At 61.0% G+C, this 18723-nt stretch overlaps 3 protein-coding genes across 4 annotated transcripts; all 3 read left to right on the top strand.

Annotated features, from left to right (window-relative positions):
* Positions 1-1447: 1447 nt before the first annotated feature.
* RGS14 (regulator of G protein signaling 14) lies at positions 1448-9293 on the top strand. Of its 2 annotated transcripts, none has more exons than XM_062502006.1 (15): positions 1448-1575; positions 2987-3008; positions 4088-4242; positions 4349-4441; positions 4955-5098; positions 5260-5409; positions 5574-5694; positions 5781-5905; positions 5982-6185; positions 6290-6366; positions 6491-6617; positions 6884-6965; positions 7148-7206; positions 7424-7538; positions 7796-9293. In XM_062502006.1, exons 1-15 carry the CDS (start codon positions 1531-1533, stop codon positions 8023-8025), a joined length of 1749 nt encoding a protein of 582 aa, XP_062357990.1. In that variant the 5' UTR covers positions 1448-1530; the 3' UTR covers positions 8026-9293. The 2 variants fall into 2 exon arrangements, with proteins under 2 accessions (XP_062357990.1, XP_062357991.1); XM_062502007.1 differs by having other exon boundaries at positions 7773-7890.
* Positions 9294-11165: 1872 nt separating this feature from the next.
* SLC34A1 (solute carrier family 34 member 1) lies at positions 11166-15141 on the top strand. The gene is made up of 12 exons (XM_062502028.1): positions 11166-11304; positions 11455-11637; positions 11997-12125; positions 12203-12346; positions 12456-12567; positions 12659-12854; positions 13053-13148; positions 13262-13361; positions 13591-13758; positions 13907-14023; positions 14180-14304; positions 14410-15141. The coding sequence occupies exons 1-12, from the start codon at positions 11199-11201 to the stop codon at positions 14962-14964; spliced, it is 2031 nt and encodes a 676-aa protein (XP_062358012.1). The 5' UTR covers positions 11166-11198; the 3' UTR covers positions 14965-15141.
* Positions 15142-15624: 483 nt separating this feature from the next.
* LOC134049569 (alpha-2Db adrenergic receptor-like) lies at positions 15625-17045 on the top strand. The gene has a single exon (XM_062502103.1). It carries the CDS (start codon positions 15869-15871, stop codon positions 16895-16897), a length of 1029 nt encoding a protein of 342 aa, XP_062358087.1. The 5' UTR covers positions 15625-15868; the 3' UTR covers positions 16898-17045.
* Positions 17046-18723: the final 1678 nt, after the last annotated feature.

Raw genomic sequence — 18723 nt, 5'->3', positions numbered from 1 at the left:
TGTTCTCCATTTGGATCAAGTGCATTAATTAAGCAATGTCTTTGATTCCTCCATGCTGCACTTCTGTCCTCAGATCAGGTTTCCCAGCAGAGGTTATCCTTGCCTTGTGGTGAGGACCGTGAGTCACGCACTCTTGGAGAGACAATTTTATTTATATCTCTTGTGGCAAACGCAAGCCAAACAACAGAGGCACACTCTGACAAAGTAAAGGGGAGCACCACAATCATCCCTCATCCCACTGCTGCTCCATGCAGTGGGAGGGGGCAGAGGAGCAGCCAGAGGTGCCACCCTCTGTTCCCTCCATCCAGAAACCTGCCAGGGCTGTGGCTGCTTGTGCTGCTCTGCTTTTCTGCCTGCTTATGGCAGGAAAGCTTCATTTTTTTCTGCATAGATCTGCACCCAACTTAATATTAGGGTTCTGCTTTTGATAGGTTAATCACCCACCTTATGTCCCCACTATTAGCATTTCCCTGAGCGGGTTGCCATGGTGCTCTGCGGTTTATCCTGCACTGTTAGTTACTGAGATTTCCTAACAAATAACCTAAAATATCCTCCACTGGTTTGTGGTTGCTGATCAACATGGAACCCTGGCCTTAGGAGATGGGCAAAACTGCTTAGGCATCAGTTTGGTGACTCCAAGCTGCACGTCCACTGCTCCTCTCTGCCAGGTTCTGCTGGCACACACAGCACAGGCAGCCTTCCCCAAACACTGGCCTTGGGGCCAGCCCCAGGTCATCTGGGGGTGACCAGTGCAAGTGGCACCAGGCTGGTGGCAGCATGTGCTGGGTCTGCTGGTGTCCCCCTGCCCCTGCACCCCCCTTCCCTGGGTGATACAATGGCCGGGAGAAGCCCCCTCCGACTGCCCAGGATGCAGGGAGGGTGAATAATGGGATGGTGATCCCAGGGCAGCACAGCCATGCTGGGAATAGACTGGGATGGGTTTGGGAACACAGATGGAGATGGGGATTTGTGATGGATGTAGATGTGGGTGGAGACGGGGACAGGGATGGGGATGAAAGCAGATGGGGGATGAGATCATGGATGTGGATGCAGACGGAGATGGGGATGGGAATGGGGGAATGAATGGGATGGGGATGGGAGACAGGGATGCAGATGGGAATGGGATAACGGATGTGGATGCAGATGGAGATGGGAATGGGGAATGAATGGGATGGAGACGGGAGACAAGGATGCAGATGGGAATGGGACAACGGATGTGGATGCAGATGGAGACAGGGGACGGGGGTAGGGACGGAGATGCAGCGGCGCCGCAGCGGCTGCTGGCCCGGAGCTGGAGCCGGTGGCCGCCGGGGCGGTGCCGGCGGCGCGGGGCGGGCGGGCGGCCCCGCTCCCCCCGCTGCGGTCTCGGTTCCCATGGTGACACTTCCTGTGGGAGCCGAAAGCGGTAGTGTGGTAGTGCCGGGAGCGCCGGGCCGGGCCGGGCCGTGAGAGCCGCGCCGCCGGCCGGGGATGCTGCGGGGCCGCGGGCCGCGCCCCTAGTGCGCCGGGCCGGGCCGAGCCGAGCCAGGGATGCAGGGCAAGGGAAAACTGCTGGTGGTCCACAACGGGCGCATGGTGAGTGCCCGGGATGCCGGTCCCCATCCCCCGGAGCGCCGGTTCCCATCCCCCGGGGTGCCGGTTCTGGCGGTCCCCATCCCCGGGGATGCCGGTCCCCTTCCCCCGGGATGCCGGTTCCCATTCCCCGGAATGCCGGTCCCCATTCCCCGGAATGCCGGTCCCCATCCCCCGGGGTGCCGGTTCTGCCGTTTCCCATCCGCCGGGTCTGTCCCGCCCGGCGTGGAGCTCCGTACCGAGCAGGCGGATGATATGTGGAATTGCAGACCGGGCGGGCGGGGGTGTGGAGTGGATAACGGGCAGACAGAGGGATGTATTGAGTCAGGAAACAGGCAGGCGGCAGTGTTTGGGGCTGGGTAACGGGCAGACAGGCATGTGTAGGGCTGGGGTAGTGAGCAGCAGGGGTTTGTGAGGCTTGGACAGCGTTGTAAGTGGTGATGCGTTGCACTGGGTAATGGATAAGCGGTGATGGATGGGATGGGCTCACAGGAGTCGGCAGTGCTGGTGTCTGTGGGGCTGGGCGGCGAAGGCATGGCAGGGCTGTGTGGGTGTGGGCAGCAGGCATGGATGGGGAGGAGCAAGGAGCTGCCAAGACAGAGGGACGTGGGACTGGGGTAAGAGACACGGCAGAGGAATGTGGGGTGGGGTAGCAGAGAAAGGCAGGGGTGGGATAGTGGGCCTGGGATGGAGATAGTCAGGGGGTGTGTGGGGCTGGCAGGCTGGGGGGCACGGGCCAGCTGGGTCAAGGGCATCACTCAGATGTGTGCGCCACTTCAGTGTGGCCCCAAGCAGCTGATGAGAGCCAGCACCGTGCAGCGAGTGCGTGGCTGGACTTTGGCTACAGAGGCTCTGCCCATCTCCCTGCTTGCTGTGGGTCCTTGGGTACTCCATCCCCTGCCTGGTATCTGGGATGGCCCAGCGGGTGCTGCGGGACACCCACCCTGTCCTGCTGTGCCTTGGACTGGCAGTACCTGGTCCCTGCTTTTGGGCTTCTGCCCTCTGGTAGCTCCAGGCTCCAAGGAAGGAGGGAATAGGCAGCTTGTCTGCCTAGGGCTGTGGCTCTCCTTCCTTCCCTCCCCTCCTCCCCTCCTCTTCCTGTGCGTGGAGGCTGCTTTCTCCTCCCTTCTTGCTTGGGGTGGCAGGGTTACATCTGATAGCATCTGCCCTTTCCCAATTGCTGGGCTGGCCCTAGGCCATGAAGAGGTAGGAGAAATGCTGTACCCCCTTTGTAACTCTATTCACTGCTCCTGTGTCCTGCCTCTGCCACAGAGCAGGTAACACCAGAGCAGTGTTTGCTGACAATGTCTCTTGCTCTGGGCTCATATTGGTCTTGTCCTGGTGCTGCTACCACTCCACCAGGCCAGCAGATGCCATGTAGCCCCTCTCACCTCTCTTCTTTCTACTCCCACAGGGCCCAGCCGTGTCGGATGGAGGTAAGGCTGCTCTTTGCCCTGGGACAGGAGGCCAACATCATCTTCAGGGGAGGGGGAAGCCCACAGGCAGCCTGGTGCCAGGGGCAGATAGCCAGCAGACAGTGAGGTCCTGTGTCAGCACAGTCTGTGCCATGGGGGGGTGGCAGGGCCCCTGCAGTGCAGGGCTGAGCCCTCTGCCCAGGACTGTCCATGTTCCCCCATCCCTCTCTCCTGGCCCCTGGTGCCTGCCCCTCCTTTTGGCTGCTCAGCTGGCACTTTGGGGTACTGGGGGCTGAGTGGCTTCCTGGGGCAAGGAGAATATGGGTACTAGCCAGCCCCAGATTCTCTGAGGGAACTTGTTTGTCAGTCTGAGTGTGCACTGGATATCTCAGATGGTTTATTTAACTCTCTTGGCTCCAGCTACACATGGTTTAGAACACCAGGAAGATAAGTACAGGGAGCCTGGCAAAGGAGCAGCCTGACACACCTCTATTCCTGCCAGCTTTGCCAGGAGAGCACTGCTTCCATACCCTTGCCTTCTCTTGCAAATGACCCCCTGCTTCCAGCTGCACACCAGTCAGACCAGTTCCAAAGCTGGGGTTGCCCCTGGGAACTTCCATCTTTCTGAACATATGGTCATGCTGGGTTTCCCCAAAGTGGGGTTTCCTCAGGGTTGGGAGCTGGAAATGACACTTTCTGTACCCTCCACATGCTGGGTTTGTCCCTCATCATGGCCAGAGGAATAGAGAAAGTGTTCAGGCACCTCTGCCCATCTTCCAAGCTTCCCTCCACTCTGTGTGCCCTCTGTGGCCCCTTCCACTCCGCTTTCCCTGCTGGCTGGATGCCTTCCTCATGGCTGTCTTACCACCTGGGATGGGCACAACTGCCAGCACTGGCAGGGAGAGCTGTCATGCCAGGAAGTTCCAGCTGTGGCATCCTGATGCTCAGTCCTCCAAGGATGCCACTGTGATGTTGCTCATGTTCCCTATCCAGCACTCACCAGGTCCCATCCAGATGGGGCAGATGGAGGGCTGCTGGTTCTGGGGGGTGACACTGGGGGGACAGGGAGACAGCCAGAACTGACCCTTTTTCTCTCTCAGAGTTAAATGCCTCCCGGGCCCGTGGCAGCAACCACAGTGTGAACAGCCTGCCAGGCCCATCAGCCTCATCTGGATCCACACATGGCTCTGTGGTCAGCTGGGCTGAATCCTTCGAGACGCTGCTGCAGGACCGTGTGGCTGTCACCTACTTCACTGTGAGTGTCACAGCCCAGAGCTCAGTCCCTGCTCCCGTCCACTGCTGGACACCAACTGTCCCACTGCTACACTGCCACTAGACCAGCAGATCTCTCTGTCCTGCAGGAGTTCCTCAAAAAGGAGTTCAGTGCTGAAAACGTCTACTTTTGGCAGGCATGTGAGCAATTCCAGCAGATCCCGGCCAGTGACACACAGCAGGTACCAGCTCCATGCAGCTTTGGTCACACAGCTGCTGGGAGGGATGTGGGCAGAGCTCTCCAGCCTGCATGTCCGGGGATCCTGGCAGACCCCTCTTCTTGGGGTCTGAGCAGGCTGGGGGCTCTTGCAGAAGGAATAAGAAGGATGAGATGTGTGGCTGAAAAGCCACAGCTGGGGCTGCCTGCCCCACAGAGCAGGATGTGCTTCCCCAGCCCGGAACTGCCAGAGGGTAGAGAGTGTTTCTGGGGGGACAAACAAAAACAGGGGCAGAGCTAGACAGGGGATCATGGGGACAGAGCCAGGTAGCTGCAGGGGATGGTTCCTCCTTCGGGTTGTACCTCTGTGGAGACACTGGTGTGTTGTGCCCAGAGCTTGGTCCTGAAATCCAGGTACTGAGCAGGGGGCAGGTTGGTTCTTCAGGGCTCAGGTGTCTCTGTGGGATGAGCAGGGGGCTCCCCGGTGTGGTATAGAGGAGGGGGTTGCTAGTCTCAGCCTGGCCTCCTGTCCCCTCAGCTGGCCCAGGAGGCACGGCGAATCTATGATGAGTTCCTCTCCAGCCACTCAGTCAGTCCTGTGAACATTGACAAGCAGGCCTGGATTGGGGAGGACATGCTGGCCACCCCCTCTCCAGACATGTTTCGCATCCAGCAGCTCCAGGTATGGGCAGCACCTGAGCTCCACCCACAGGATGGGGGGCTGTGGAACCACACCACATGTCACCCAGCATCACTGCTGTCACTGTGGGGCTGTGCCATGGGGCAGTGGCCAGAGCCTGTAGGTGTGCAGGGGTCTTAAGCAAACACATCCTCCCTTTCCAGATCTTCAACCTGATGAAGTTTGACAGCTACACACGTTTTGTGAAATCCCCGCTCTACCAGGCCTGCCTGCGGGCAGAGAGCCAGGGGCAGCCCCTGCCTGACCTGCGGCCTCACTCCCGCAGCAGCAGCCCTCCTCCTGACCTCAGCAAGGTGAGTGAGGGGGAAAGGGGAATGGGGACATGTCCCCACGTTGCTGGGTCCCTTCCCTGCTGCTCAACCCCAGGCTGGGGACAGACAAGTAGTCAGGGGACAAGGGAAAGGGAAGGGGAGACCTCAGGTGTTGCTATGTTGAGATGCTGCTCAATTCACCCCAGAAGTCAAAGCTGAAGCTTGGCAAGTCCCTGCCACTGGGCGTGGAGACAGCGGGCAGTGGTGCCAGCCGCAGCCCTCACCGCTCCTTCAGGAAGGGAGAGCGGCGGGAGCCATCCTGGGCAGGTGGGTGCTGTGCTGAGCAGGACAGAGGGGCCACGCCACCCTGAGGGGTGTTCATCTCCCCACCACCATCCCTTTGTCTGTCCTAGAGGGGGGAGAAGGCAGCAGGAGTGCCATGCTGTGGAGGGAGTCCCAGGGCTCACTCAACTCCTCAGCCAGCCTGGACCTGGGCTTCTTGTCCTCAGCCAGCACAGCTGCTAGCCCCTGCACAGAGGTGAGTGGGTACCACACCAATCCCACAACATCACGCTGCCACTGGCTGGACTCATCCTACCACATCCCTCCCTCAGGGCCAACAGAAGAGCCTGGGGGGTAGTGAGGCAGAGCGGCCAGCCAAGCCCATGAAGTACTGCTGCGTGTACCTGCCCGATGGCACAGCCTCACTGGCCTCGGTCCGGCCCGGCCACTCCATCCGGGACATGCTGGCAGGGATATGTGAGAAACGTGGCTTCAGCCTCCCCGACATCAAGGTCTTCCTGGTGGGGAATGAGCAGGTAGGGCAGGCAAAGGGGAGAAGGAGTTCTGCCAGCCAAGCCATCCCTGTGCTGGGACCACATGCCACTCTGCTGGCTCTCTCCTGATGGTTTGTCTCTTACAGAAAGCATTGGTGCTGGACCAGGAGTGCTCCGTGTTGGCAGACCAAGAGGTGAAGCTGGAGAACAGGATAAGCTTTGAGTGAGTGAGAGCTTTGGCACTGATGCTGTTGACCATCCACAGTGCCTCAATCCCAGTCACCCAGCCAGTCCCGAGTGCCCTGGCTCTGTTCCTGCCTGCAACAACCTCTTCTCCCCCTCTGCAGCCTGGAAATCTCCTCCCTCAGCAAGACCATCCGTATCACAGCCAAGTCAACCAAGCGCATCCGGGAAGCGCTGCAGCCCGTGCTGGGGAAGTACGGCGTGAGCGTGGAGCAGGCGCTGCTGCGGAGGGTGAGGCACAGCCAGCCCCTGTGGTCTGGGGGGAGCCCTGGGTTTGGGGCTCAGGCCAAGGGCTGCTGGCTCTGAGCAGGTGATCGGGAGCAGTGCTATGTGCCAGGGGCAGACTGTGGGCTCCTAGAATCACTGTTTTTGGGATGGGCTGTGACCAGTGCGTGTTGCCTGTGCTGGCACAGTGGGGTCTGGCCAAGCAGGTCCTCAACCTGGCTGCCTTTCCCGTGCCACAGTGAGTATGACACTGGCTGCTGTTCCTTTTGCAGCAAGGTGAGCCAACCACCCTGGACTTAGAGAAGCTGGTCAGCACAGTGTCTGCTCAGAAACTTGTCTTGGAAACACCAGCAGGTAAAGTGTCCTCCCTCCCAAACCATGTCCCCTCAAGCCACATCACCCTGAAGAGCACTCACAGAGTCAGGATGTTTTCTGCTGTCCATGGCTCCTGCTCCCTGGGACAGGGTCCATCCTGTCACTGGCTGGGACAGGAGCAGGATGCTGGAATGGGGCACTGAGCCTCACTTCCCTTGCAGACATACGAGTGATGGGGAATACTGGGGCTGCGGCTGCTCCCTCTCTGCTCCGAAGTGAGGTGAGCATAAAATCCCTCCAGCCCCGGTCAGAGATGCCCTCATGGCTGGTGTCATGGTCCACAGGGAAGCTGGGCCCTGCTGTGGCCCCAGCACTTGCCAGAGGGCTGGGCAAAGGGTGCCAAGGCAGGAGCCAGGCTGTGGCAGAGTGATGGGGACACAGCCCAGGGGAGCGCTGCCTCCTTGCTCCACGGCTGAGGCCTGGGCTGCTCGTTGCAGGAGGGAAGCCCAACAGGAGCAGAGCCCGACACACGGTGGGAGGGGCCCTCCTCCTTCTCCAGGCCACAGTGTTCAGCTGCCATGAACCTCAACCGCCGCACATATGACCTGGAAGGTGAGACTTGGTGTGTTTAAATCCTGAGGGGTTGGAGCAAAATACAGGCTGAGGGATGCAGAGCCCCTGATGTGCTGGGGATGTGTGCAGGGACCCATCAAGCTGGAAATGGGCTATGGGGTCTTGGGTGAAGCAGGGAGAAGGTGGAGGTGCTGTGCCTGGGACACATTCAGGGTCATATCAGGTGGAGAAGGCAGCCGAGGTGCTAGGACAAAGCCCCAGTGCCTGGCTCAGGTGCATGATCTGCATTTCCCCAGGGCTGGTGGAGCTGCTGAACCGTGCCCAGAGCTGCCGGGCCAACGACCAGCGTGGGCTGCTCTCTAAGGAGGACCTGGTCCTGCCTGACTTCCTCCAGCTCCCCGTGCAGGACAACAGTGCCTGTGAGGGGTCGGATCAGCCTAGTGCCCCTCAGGCTGGCTCCGAGGGAAGCAGCTGCCCTCAGGAAGAGCCTGCTCTTGCTCAGCCTTCGTTGGACCACAAGCTCTGATGAGTCCTGCTGCACGTCCACACCCGGCACGTGGCACCCCCAGGCCATGCCAGGGTTCCACAGGGGCCCAACAGCCCCTGCCCTGCACTGCTGACACTGCCCGGACTGCAGATTCACCCACGTCCTGTCCCAAACTGTCGTATCGCGTCGCTGTGAGTGGCTGAGCAGCTGAGCAGCCATGCCCCTCTGTGGGGCCACACCTTGGTGCACAAGAAGGGAGTCCTGTACATGGTTTGAACTCTCGTTGCAAAGCACTTTGCAACATCCCATGCATGCCTAACACTGTCCTGCCCAGTGCCTCTGCCTGCAGCAGAGCTGCCTGCCCAGCACAGCCTGTCTGTGTCAGGCTGACACAGCCCCACTCACTGTTTGGATGGGGAAAGCTCCCTTACAGCTGAAGGACAAGCAGGATAGACAGGGTGGGTGGGGAGGAAAAGCAGGCTCCAGTCCTGAAATCCAGTGCAGTGGGCAGGCAGGGTCAGGAGAACATGTGCCCAGAGCTCAGAGCCAGATCCAGTCCCTGGCCCTGTGGGAACAGGGCTGCCCCATTGTTGATTTGCAAGTCCACCCTTCCTGGGGAGGGTGAGCATGGCCCTGCCAGGCTGTGCTCCGGGCAGGTTTTTACGTATGCGTTGTGTGAGCGTGGCCTGATCCTGCCACAGTAGCAGTGCTTGAAGCGGGGCACATTGTTCCTGCCCTGGGCAGACAGAGGCAGAGCCACCAGATGGTGCCAAAAAAGCCTTCCTCCTCCCCGCCGGAGATCCTGCGTGGGCAGCTACTGAGGGACATGCCAGAGCAAATCCCCAAATCTCCCCTGCCCCATCCCCACTGGGGCTGTGGGTGCTCAACCTTCCAGGACGGCTCTGCTTGGTGCCAGAAGAATGCAGCAACCCTGGGTGCTGAGCACCTCAGCCTGGTGCAGGTCCCCAGTGTGTGCCCAGCCTGTCATTCCTGCCAGTGGCTGTGTTGGGCCTTGAGCCTCCATCTGCCAGTCCTGGCTGTGCGCTGTTGGTCCCCATGCCCAGCAGCCCAGCGTCCCCAGAGGTCCCAGACAGAATCTGCAATGGAGACGTTTCCCCAACAGCAGCCAGGAAATCCTGCCATATTCCATACGTGCCAGAGCCCTTCCTGGCTGTGCCTTGGGTAACCACTTCATCATCACTGCCTGGCCAGAGGGGTGACCCAGGGCCCCCAGGCTTGCCCAGAGATGGGGGCATGGCCACCCAGCCCTATGCTGCCACAGCCAGCTGCAGCCTTGTGGCCTTAGTCAGAGCCCCCCTGTATCTCTGTGATGCTGCTCAGTTCTCTCTGTGGTGTGGAACCAGGGGAAATAAAGAGCATTGCCTGGATGTACCTTTCTTTCCTCCCTCTGTCATCAAGGCTGGATGTCCCCTCCACAGCAATGTCCCCTCAGACCCCTGTTCTCCATGGTGCCTTCCTATGGCAGAGCTGGGGCCAGCCCTGGGCTCCAGTGCCACCCTGACTGGCAGCAAGGGGCAGTGCCAGGGGCTTGTTTACCCAGCACTGCTGATGGACATGGGGAAGCTGCAGAGCCAGCATGGCCAAGGACTTCAGCCCCGACCCTGTCAATGAGTGACAGCCAGAGCTGCCAGGGCCTCACTGGATTAATGATTGTAGGGGCAGCTGGCCAAGAGCCCCTGGGCACGGGGCAAGTGCGGACACCAGCCTCCTGCACACTGGCTGCACCCCACGGACAGAAGGGTCCTCAGGGAGGCAGGACACGTCCCCTGCTGTGACACCTCCCAGGCATTCAACTCCATCAGTCTGTGACTCAGTGAAGGTAGCTCAGTGATGCTCCAGCAGTGGCACAGGTGTCCCCAGGCTGTCCCTGAGTGCCCTGGAGTACCCAAGGGATCTTCCCTTGTTCCACCCATACATTTGCACCTGGCTCGTCATGATGATGGCTTCTGGCAGTACTTAACCCTGGGGAAATGGGGATGTGGCAACTGAACACCTCTTTGTACCCACTCCCACAGGCACAGGGCTGGAGGAGCCTTTGGCCACTGTCTTTTCCCTGGACAGTTGTGGATACAAGCTTTCTGGGTGTCCTGTGGGTGGATGGAAACTTGGCTGGAGGTGCGTAAGCAGCAGGTAATGATAAACAGGGCCAAGGCGGTGGTGACAGCAGTGTTGGCCTCACTCCTCTCCTGATCACCCATTGCACATGGTGGGGAGATCTGGTGCCAGGGAGATGCAGGCTCTGCCCCACACAGTCCTCTCAGCACACTGCTAGCTGTCCCACACTGAGCCACTGGCAAAGGCAGGGCCCATCTGCATGTCCTCATCACCACCAGTGGCAGGACATGGGGATCACACTGGTGTTGGCATCACCATCTCCAATGCCCTGGGAGTGAGGACACTGTGCCCCCGGCAGAGATGGCTCCCTCATGGCTGATGCTGTGATGGCATTGAGAGTGATGGACGTGTGCATGGCCTCACCTCTAATTTGTGATGCCCCACCAGCACCAAGCCCTTCTCCTCCTCCTCTTCCTCTCCTGTACTGGATGAACCACCTGGCACCAAATGATGGACAGCTGAGGCTCCTCCAGTATCACCTCTCGAGCACTGGGGCTCCAGCAGTGCCCTAGCTTTGCTCATCACGGCAGCAGCTGCCGCTCACCCGGAGCCCGGGCAGGCGAGGCAGGGAGTGCCAGGGCGCGGTACCCCGGGGGCACTTGCCCCATCCCGCCCCGGGGCCGCAGCTCACGCAGGATGTGGTGGGGGTTACCCATTAACTGCAGGAATTTCTGGGGAGGAGGTGAGCAGAGAGCGGAGGCGAGGGGCAACACAGGGCTCCTTAGACTTTGCTCTTGGCGTGTGTATAAAGGGCCGTGGTGCCCCACAGGCCACTTTGCTGGAGGGACGCGTGGATGTGGCATGTGGAAGTGGCACTGCCCTGAGTACCCGGCCAGCCCCAGGTGAGCTGGGCCCTGGGCAGGAGGAGTCCCCTTCCTGCCTGCTCTGCCTGGCCTTTGGGAGCTCACTGGGTTGGCACAGCAGCAGCTGGTGGCCCAGAGCAGCTGGTGGCCAACAGATGATGGGACGGTGCTCCTCCGTGGTGCCAGCACTGCAGGGATTTGGGGGGATGTGGCAGCTGCTGCAGTACAGCTGTGGTGATGCAAGGCCACCTCTGCTCAGCCTCAGCAGGAGCGATGCTGCCCTACCGGACGGAGAGCCCGGTCCTGCCCGGTCGCTGCCCGGTGCGGGGAGGAAGGGTTGTGCATGGGCCACAGTTCGCCTACTGCCCCAGCCCCCAAGGTAGGTGCCCCCAGCCCTCCTCCTTCTCCTCCTCTTCTCTGCCTGGCTCAGCTCTGCTCCTGTGCCCCTGGCCCAGGCAGTGCTGGGCTCTCCTCTGCAGGGAGGTCCTTGCAAGGACAGATCTGTAACGAAGGTGTCCTCTCTCCCCAGCTCTGCACCGGCTGCCAGGTGCCCACACCTGCCCCTTCACCGTCAGCGCTGTGCCTTGCCCTGACCATGGCTTCTCCTGCCCCAGCTCCCCAGGGCGCCTGCCCGAGGGCCGGGAGCGGTATGAGCTGGATGCGTTGTCCTGGCAGGGGCACCGACTGGGCTTGGATGAGTTGCAGAGGCCAGGTGAGACCCCATGGGTAGTGGGGATCTCACAGCACCTGGGCTGGGAAACACCCCAGAGATAGAGGCACCTGAGGCACTTGGGGTGCCAGGACTGTGCAATGCCAGGATGGGAGGGGAGTGCCAATAGAGAGACCCTTGGTGTCCTGGGGTGACATGGGAAGAGCTGAAGTACAATAGGGCAACCTGGCACAAAGCTGCCAGGGTAGGAGGAGATGGAGGGGACCCTGGGACAGGTAGCAGAGCTGGGGACATGAGCCCTGTGCTACCAAGAGCCATAAGAGTGGCATAAGGCTGTAGGAGCCTGGGGAGCTAAGGCCATGCTGTAGCAGGAGTTTAACACTCTCTCTTGTCTTGCACAGAGCTCGGGTGCTGGGCAAGGGTCCAGTCCTTCTGTGTCTCCCTTCTAAAGGTGCCCCTGATGTTTGGGTTCCTGTACCTCTTCGTGTGCTCTCTGGATGTGCTCAGCTCTGCCTTCCAGCTGGCTGGAGGTAGTAGGGTGGCAGGAATGCCTGGGAAACTGGTGGCACTGGCAGTGCCAGCAGTCTGTGCTCACATTCTCTTACAGGCAAGGTGGCGGGGGACATCTTCAAGGACAACGCCATCCTCTCTAATCCAGTGGCTGGGTTGGTGGTGGGCATCCTGGTGACCGTGCTGGTACAGAGCTCCTCCACCTCCACCTCCATCATCGTCAGCATGGTCTCCTCAGGGTGTGAGTGTGCCCATGAGGCTCCTGGGGACCTGAGGCTGAGGGAGAGGATGGCTGGATGGGGTCACCCTGAGTGGGGCCATGCAAGGCTAGCAGGTCTCTCTGTCCCCAGTGCTGGAGGTACGCTCTGCCATCCCCATCATCATGGGCTCCAACATTGGCACCTCAGTCACCAACACCATCGTGGCCCTCATGCAGGCCGGTGACCGCAGTGAGTTCAAACGGTGAGAGCTGGATGGGTCAGAGGACACTTCAGGGGCTGGGGGCTGGTCCTCAGGAGCACCTCATGCCAACGAGCTCCTTCATTCTGCACAGGGCCTTCGCTGGTGCCACGGTGCACGACTGCTTCAACTGGCTGTCAGTGCTGGTGCTGCTGCCACTGGAGGTGGTGAGTGGGTACCTGCACCACGTCACCCATCTGGTTGTGGCCACCTTCAACATCCGCAGCGGGAAAGATGCTCCCGACCTGCTGAAGATCATCACAGAGCCCTTCACCAAGCTCATCATCCAGGTCTCCTCAGCTGTTATGTTTGCCAGTGTGGTATGCCCCAGGCCGGTGGTGATGTCCCCAGCACTGGTGTGCCTTTGATGGTGGTTTTATCCAAATGTCCCCAGGCTGGCAGTGATGTCCCCATGCCAGTGAAGATGTTCTGAGCCTGTGGGTGCTGTTAGCCCCCAGGTGCCCTCTCCAACATGTGTGTTGTTGCAGCTGGACAAGTCTGTGATCACGGGCATTGCGACAGGGGACGAGAGCCTGCGCAACCGGAGCCTCATCCGTGTCTGGTGCGGCCCTGCATCCCCACAGGTGAGGGGCCTGTGGCCCTGCTGGGGCCACCAAACAATCCCACAGAGGATGGGTGGTGGGCAAGGGCTGGCTGAGGACACTGGAGCCAGCTGTAGCCCACTTTCTCCCTGCAGATGGCCACTGTGGGACTTGCCCCCCCCCCAAACTGCACATCCTCTGGCCACTGCAGCACTAAGGGCATCGAGGTCCTCCACAACATCACCAGGCAGAAGTGTGAGTGGGTGTGGAGGGCTTGGGCTGGGCTGGGGCACAGGGCATGGGGCTGGGGAGGTGCAAGTGGGGCTGGGGGTTGTTCATGTGATGGAGAAGTGCTGGAGTCCTGCTATGGGCCAGGGCTGGGAGATATTGCTCTGGGGTCCAGGTGTGGGGCTGTCTGTGGGGGCAGGTTTGTGAGCAGGGCCGGGCCAGCTCCAGCCCCTTGCCCAGCCGTGCTGTGGGGCAGGTGAGCACCTCTTCACCGACACACCACTGCCTGACCTGGCCGTGGGGCTGGTGCTGCTGGCTGGGTCCCTTGTCGTGCTCTGCACCTGCCTCATCCTCCTGGTCAAACTCCTCAACTCCCTGCTCAAGGGGCAGGTGGCCAAAGCCATCCAGAAGGTCATCAACACTGGTGAGTAGGATGGGGACCACATGCCACATGGCCACCCATGCCCATCTTCACCTGCCATCCTCAGACCACTCTCTGGCTGCCCCTGACCCCCAGCCCTGATGTGTCCATGCCCGTGTCCCTGTTTGTGTCCATGCCCACGCTGTGGCAGACCTCCCACACCCGCTCAGCTGGCTCACCGGGTACTTCGCCATGGTGGTGGGTGCTGGGATGACCTTCGTGGTGCAGAGCAGCTCTGTCTTCACCTCGGCCATCACACCTCTAATTGGTGAGTCCCAGCCATTCCTCATCCCCTGATACGTGCCATCCCCTGGCCTGTGGGTGTTAAAGCACTCTGAGGGACAAAAGGAGCTGCACCTCCTTGGGAGAGCATGGGGATGGCACTGCCAGGAGCAATGGGATGGACAGGGTGCCTCTCCCACAGGCCTAGGGGTGATCAGCATCGAGCGTGCCTACCCACTGACCCTGGGCTCAAACATTGGCACCACCACCACTGCCATCCTGGCTGCCCTGGCCAGCCCGGGGGACAAGCTGGCCAGCTCCTTCCAGGTACAGTCAGCCCAGGGCCATGGCTGGGCTGGATGAGGTCACCAGGCAAGGCAGGGGCTGGGGGCTGCCCACATGCCCGGCCTGATGGGGATGCTATCCTTGCAGATTGCTCTGTGCCACTTCTTCTTCAACATCTCGGGCATCCTGCTGTGGTACCCACTGCCCTTCACCCGCCTGCCCATCCGCATGGCCAAGGCGCTGGGCGAGCGCACGGCCAAGTACCGCTGGTTTGCAGTGCTGTACCTCATCGTCTGCTTCCTCCTGCTGCCCTCCCTCATCTTCGGCATCTCCATGGCGGGCTGGCGGGCGCTGGTGGGGGTGGGCACGCCCTTCCTCGGCCTCCTCTTCTTCGTGGGGCTGGTGAACGCGCTGCAGGCACACAGCCCCGGGCGTCTGCCCAAGTGGCTGCAGACCTGGGATTTCCTCCCTGCCTGGATGCACTCGCTGCAGCCCCTCGACCGCGTCATCACCCAGGCCACCCTGTGCTGCACCGACCGCTGCCGCAGCCCCGAGGGCTGGGAGGAACACGAGGGCGCTCCCCGCGACAAGGCCAGGCTGGGGCTGGACAACCCCGCACTCTCCTACCCCGAGGAGATGCCCAGCCCCACCATGCGGGTGGGCTCCCCTTGCCCGCTCCCACACGGTGCCACGCGGCTCTAGCTAGCAATGCACACCCTGGCTACTGCTCCTGTAGCTACTGGATTCCACCGTCCTTGCTCAGCTGGTGTCTAATAAAGAGGGAGCGCCCACGCCCTTGTGTGTGTCTTTTTGGGTCCTCCCTCTGCAAGCCCTGCTGCCAATCCCACCGTGCTCCTCATTTCCCGTACACCACCATTGCTCAGCCCAGCTGGTGCTGGGGACACACCGAACACTGGAAATACTCGTGCTGTGGGGCACATGGTGATGATGCCACAGCTAAACCCCGAGGTCTGTAGCCACCTGTACTGAGCTGTCACAGGCAGCATCTTCTTCCCCCCACCTCGTCCCCGAGGAGCTGAGCATGTGCCACAGCAGCGTATCGGTGAGCGAGGCACAGCATGGAGCAGCCAAGGAAGTCCTGGGCTGCTGCGGTGCTGCTGGGCTGGGATCAGCAGGATGATGACTTGGCATGCCTGGGCTGTGCCCCTGCACCACCAGGCACCTTGGCACCCGTGGCTGGAGCCCTCCTGCCATGGTGACCCTGAAGTGAGCCCTTTAAGTGGCAGTAACAGCTTCTCTCACTGCCCACAGATGTTTGGGTTCCTGCCAGTGATATCGGCCCACCCTTCCCTCCCTCCCTCCTTCCCGCCCACCCTCCTCCGGGCTGGGACCAGCAGAGCCAGCAGTGCTGCCGTGGGAGCTTCTCTGTGTTCCCGGCACTGCTGCTGTCCCGCATGCCCAACTGGGCAACCACTGGGCCAGGACGACTTCACCACCAGACCGGGTCAGTGCAGGAGTGGTGGCAGCCAGAAGAACCCCTGGGGACTCAGCGATGCTGGGGCTGCGCCCACAGCTGCTTCGGGACTGGTGAGCAGGGTGGGGGAAAGTCCCATGGGGCTTCATCTGCTTGAGGGGCTGGGCCAGCATGGAGCCAGCCAGTGCCCTTCCGAACACCTCCAGTAATGGCAGCGGCGCCGGCAGCGCCCCACACTCACCTGCAGCCACGGGGCTTATCTTGCTGGCCGCCCTGTCCGTCCTGCTAGCCACACTAGTGGGCAACGCTCTGGTGGTGGTGGCCATCTCCACCAGCCGGGCCCTGCAAGCCCCACAGAACCTCTTCCTCGTGTCCCTGGCCTCAGCAGACATCCTGGTGGCCATCCTTGTCCTGCCTTTCTCGCTGGCCAATGAGGTGATGGGCTACTGGTACTTTGGTGGGCTGTGGTGCAGCCTGTACCTGGCTTTGGACGTGCTACTCTGCACCGCGTCCATCGGGCACCTCTGTGCCATCAGCCTCGACCGCTACTGGGCTGTCACACGGGCGGCACGGCTCAACCTGCGCCGCAGCCCGCGGAGAGTGAAGGGCATGATCGGTGCGGTCTGGGCGGCGGCGGCCTTGGTGGCACTGCCACCACTCCTGAGGCCACGGCCAGGTGGGCGGGAGTGCCAGCTGAGCCAGGAGACCTGGTACGTGCTGGCCTCCTGCGCCGCCTCCTTCTTCATCCCCTGCCTCGTCATGGTCGCCGTCTACTGCCGCATCTACCGCCTGACTGCCCAGCGGACGGCCGCCCTGCTCGCTGCCCGCTCCCCACGCCCCACCAGCAGTGAAGGAAAGGTGTCAGGAGTTGGGATGCCGGGATGGCGGCGCCGGAGCCAGCACCAGAGTGTGTTGCTGTGCCGCCAGCGGCTGGTGCGTGTGCGGGAGCGGCGCTTCACCGTCGTGCTGGCTGTGGTGATGGGTGCTTTCGTGCTGTGCTGGTTCCCCTTCTTCTTCACCTACAGCCTGGGGGCTCTCTGTGGGCAGGGTTGCCACATCTCCAAGCCCCTCTTCAACTTCTTCTTCTGGATCGGCTACTGCAACAGCAGCGTCAACCCCCTCATCTACACCCTCTTCAACCGGGACTTCCGTGCTGCCTTCCGCCGGCTGCTCGCCATCCCCCACCGGCACGGCACTTAGGGACCCATTGGGACACCAGGGATGTGGCCCCCAGTCCTGCTCCACATTCACAGCACCTGCCCCACCACAGATCCTGGATGGCAGTGCCAGTGTGCAGCTCGAGGTGCTTCTGGAAATGCAGGATTGAATAAAATGAGACCAAAGCCTGTGCCTGAGGCTGGTGTCTGCCTTCAGGGATCCCAGAAAGCAGCACCAGTACCTTTTGTCACCTGCATCACCCCACACATATGTCTTGCAGTAGCGGTGGTGACAACTTGCTGTAGCAGCTCCAGTGAGTACCAGCCCTCCCCACTCTCAGATGAATGTCTGTATCCCCCAGCAGTCTCTTGTGCAGGGGATGGACCCCATCCAGACCTGGCTGCTGTGAGGAGACAAAACCCTCCACATGGCAGCATCACCAGCACTGGGCTGAGCTGGCTGTGCCACTACAGCAACCCAGTCTGAGCCCTGTGCCTCTCTGCCAGGGCTGTCCCCTTTGGGAACATGCCAGCTGTGCTATGTCATGGGGGCTCTGTGAGGGCATACATGTACCCACAGTGGGGTATAAGGGTTGCAGGTCTGGCGTGGAACACCCTACATCCTGCTCAGGGGCTGTACTGGGATCTTGCTGCAGGAGGGAAAGGAGGAATGATATCCCAGTGCCAGAAAGGCTGTCGTCCCTCGGGAGAGTGTCAGAGATGGGATCGCATGGGAACAGGCTCCAGCACAGCCTGATGTGCAAGAGGCCACAGAGGCAGCTGTGGGGCAAAGACCTGGGGGCAACCACATCTCCCTTGGGGGGCAGAAGTCGCCCCACACCCACCCTCCCTGGCTGCCTGCCTCACTCTGCACAGACACCCAGGGGTCAGGGGCTGCTCCACTTCTTCAGCTTCGCTGCTCAAAATAGAAAATCTCAAAACATTGGACTTTCTCTGGGCTAAAAACAGCCGCTGGCGCCTGGGAGCTAGAGGCCAAGGAACACTGGCCCCTGCCAGGCCCCCAGCCCCCATCGGGGTGGGTGCAGCTCAGCTGGGATCTGGGGGGGGCTGGATGGGATTGGGGGCTGAATGGGATGGGGGTACTTGCAGCAGTGATGATCCCATGGCTATCACTGTGCCTGCTGGCCCCATGTGGGGAGGCTCATGGTGTGAGTTTTGGAGTCAGCAGTGGAATGGGGGTGGGATGAGTCCCAGTGCTGACTCCCAGAGGCGTCCGGCCCCAGTGGCTGGAGCTGCATGGGCACTGCCTGCGGAAGGAGCTGCCCTATCGCGGCCACCCAGCTTCCCCTCCCACGGCCATCATTCTCCTTCTCACAGCTAAACAATGTTTTGCTTCTAAAAATACCCAGATGAGGGCAACTAGTAGGGACCGGGCCAGGCCAGCTCTCCCAGGGGGCACCAGCCCTGTGGCAGCACGCCAGGACCCCACAGTGCCCTGGCCAAGCACTCTGGGTGCCAACTAGGGTACCAGGAACTGTCTGTCCTCCTGGGCATGAGGCACAGCTCCAGGATGCTGCAGGGCAGGAGGGGACAGGGACCAGCTGGAGTGGGTCCCCCCTTCTTGGTCAAGGCAACACCAGCATATCAGGGCAAAATCCGAGTCAGCAAAGGGAGACTCAGGCTGATGCCTAAAACATCAAATCCTGAGGCTGGGAGCATCTGGTCCCCCTCTTCATCCCACTGGGGTGCTTAGGAAGAGCTCCCTCACTGAGCATCTTCCACTGCATCCCCATCCAGCACACCAGCCTGTTCACAGCAGATGTGTTGAGCAGGTCACTCCATATCCCTGCAGCAGCCATTTCTATTCCAAGTTTGTACAAAGTCTGTTTCACTGTTTCATCTGCCACA

Source organism: Cinclus cinclus, chromosome 14 (assembly GCF_963662255.1).
Source record: "Cinclus cinclus chromosome 14, bCinCin1.1, whole genome shotgun sequence".
In the NCBI taxonomy this organism is placed as follows: domain Eukaryota; kingdom Metazoa; phylum Chordata; class Aves; order Passeriformes; family Cinclidae; genus Cinclus; species Cinclus cinclus.
Note: the sequence above shows the minus strand (reverse complement) of the source record. Positions and strands in the feature narration are given on the sequence as shown.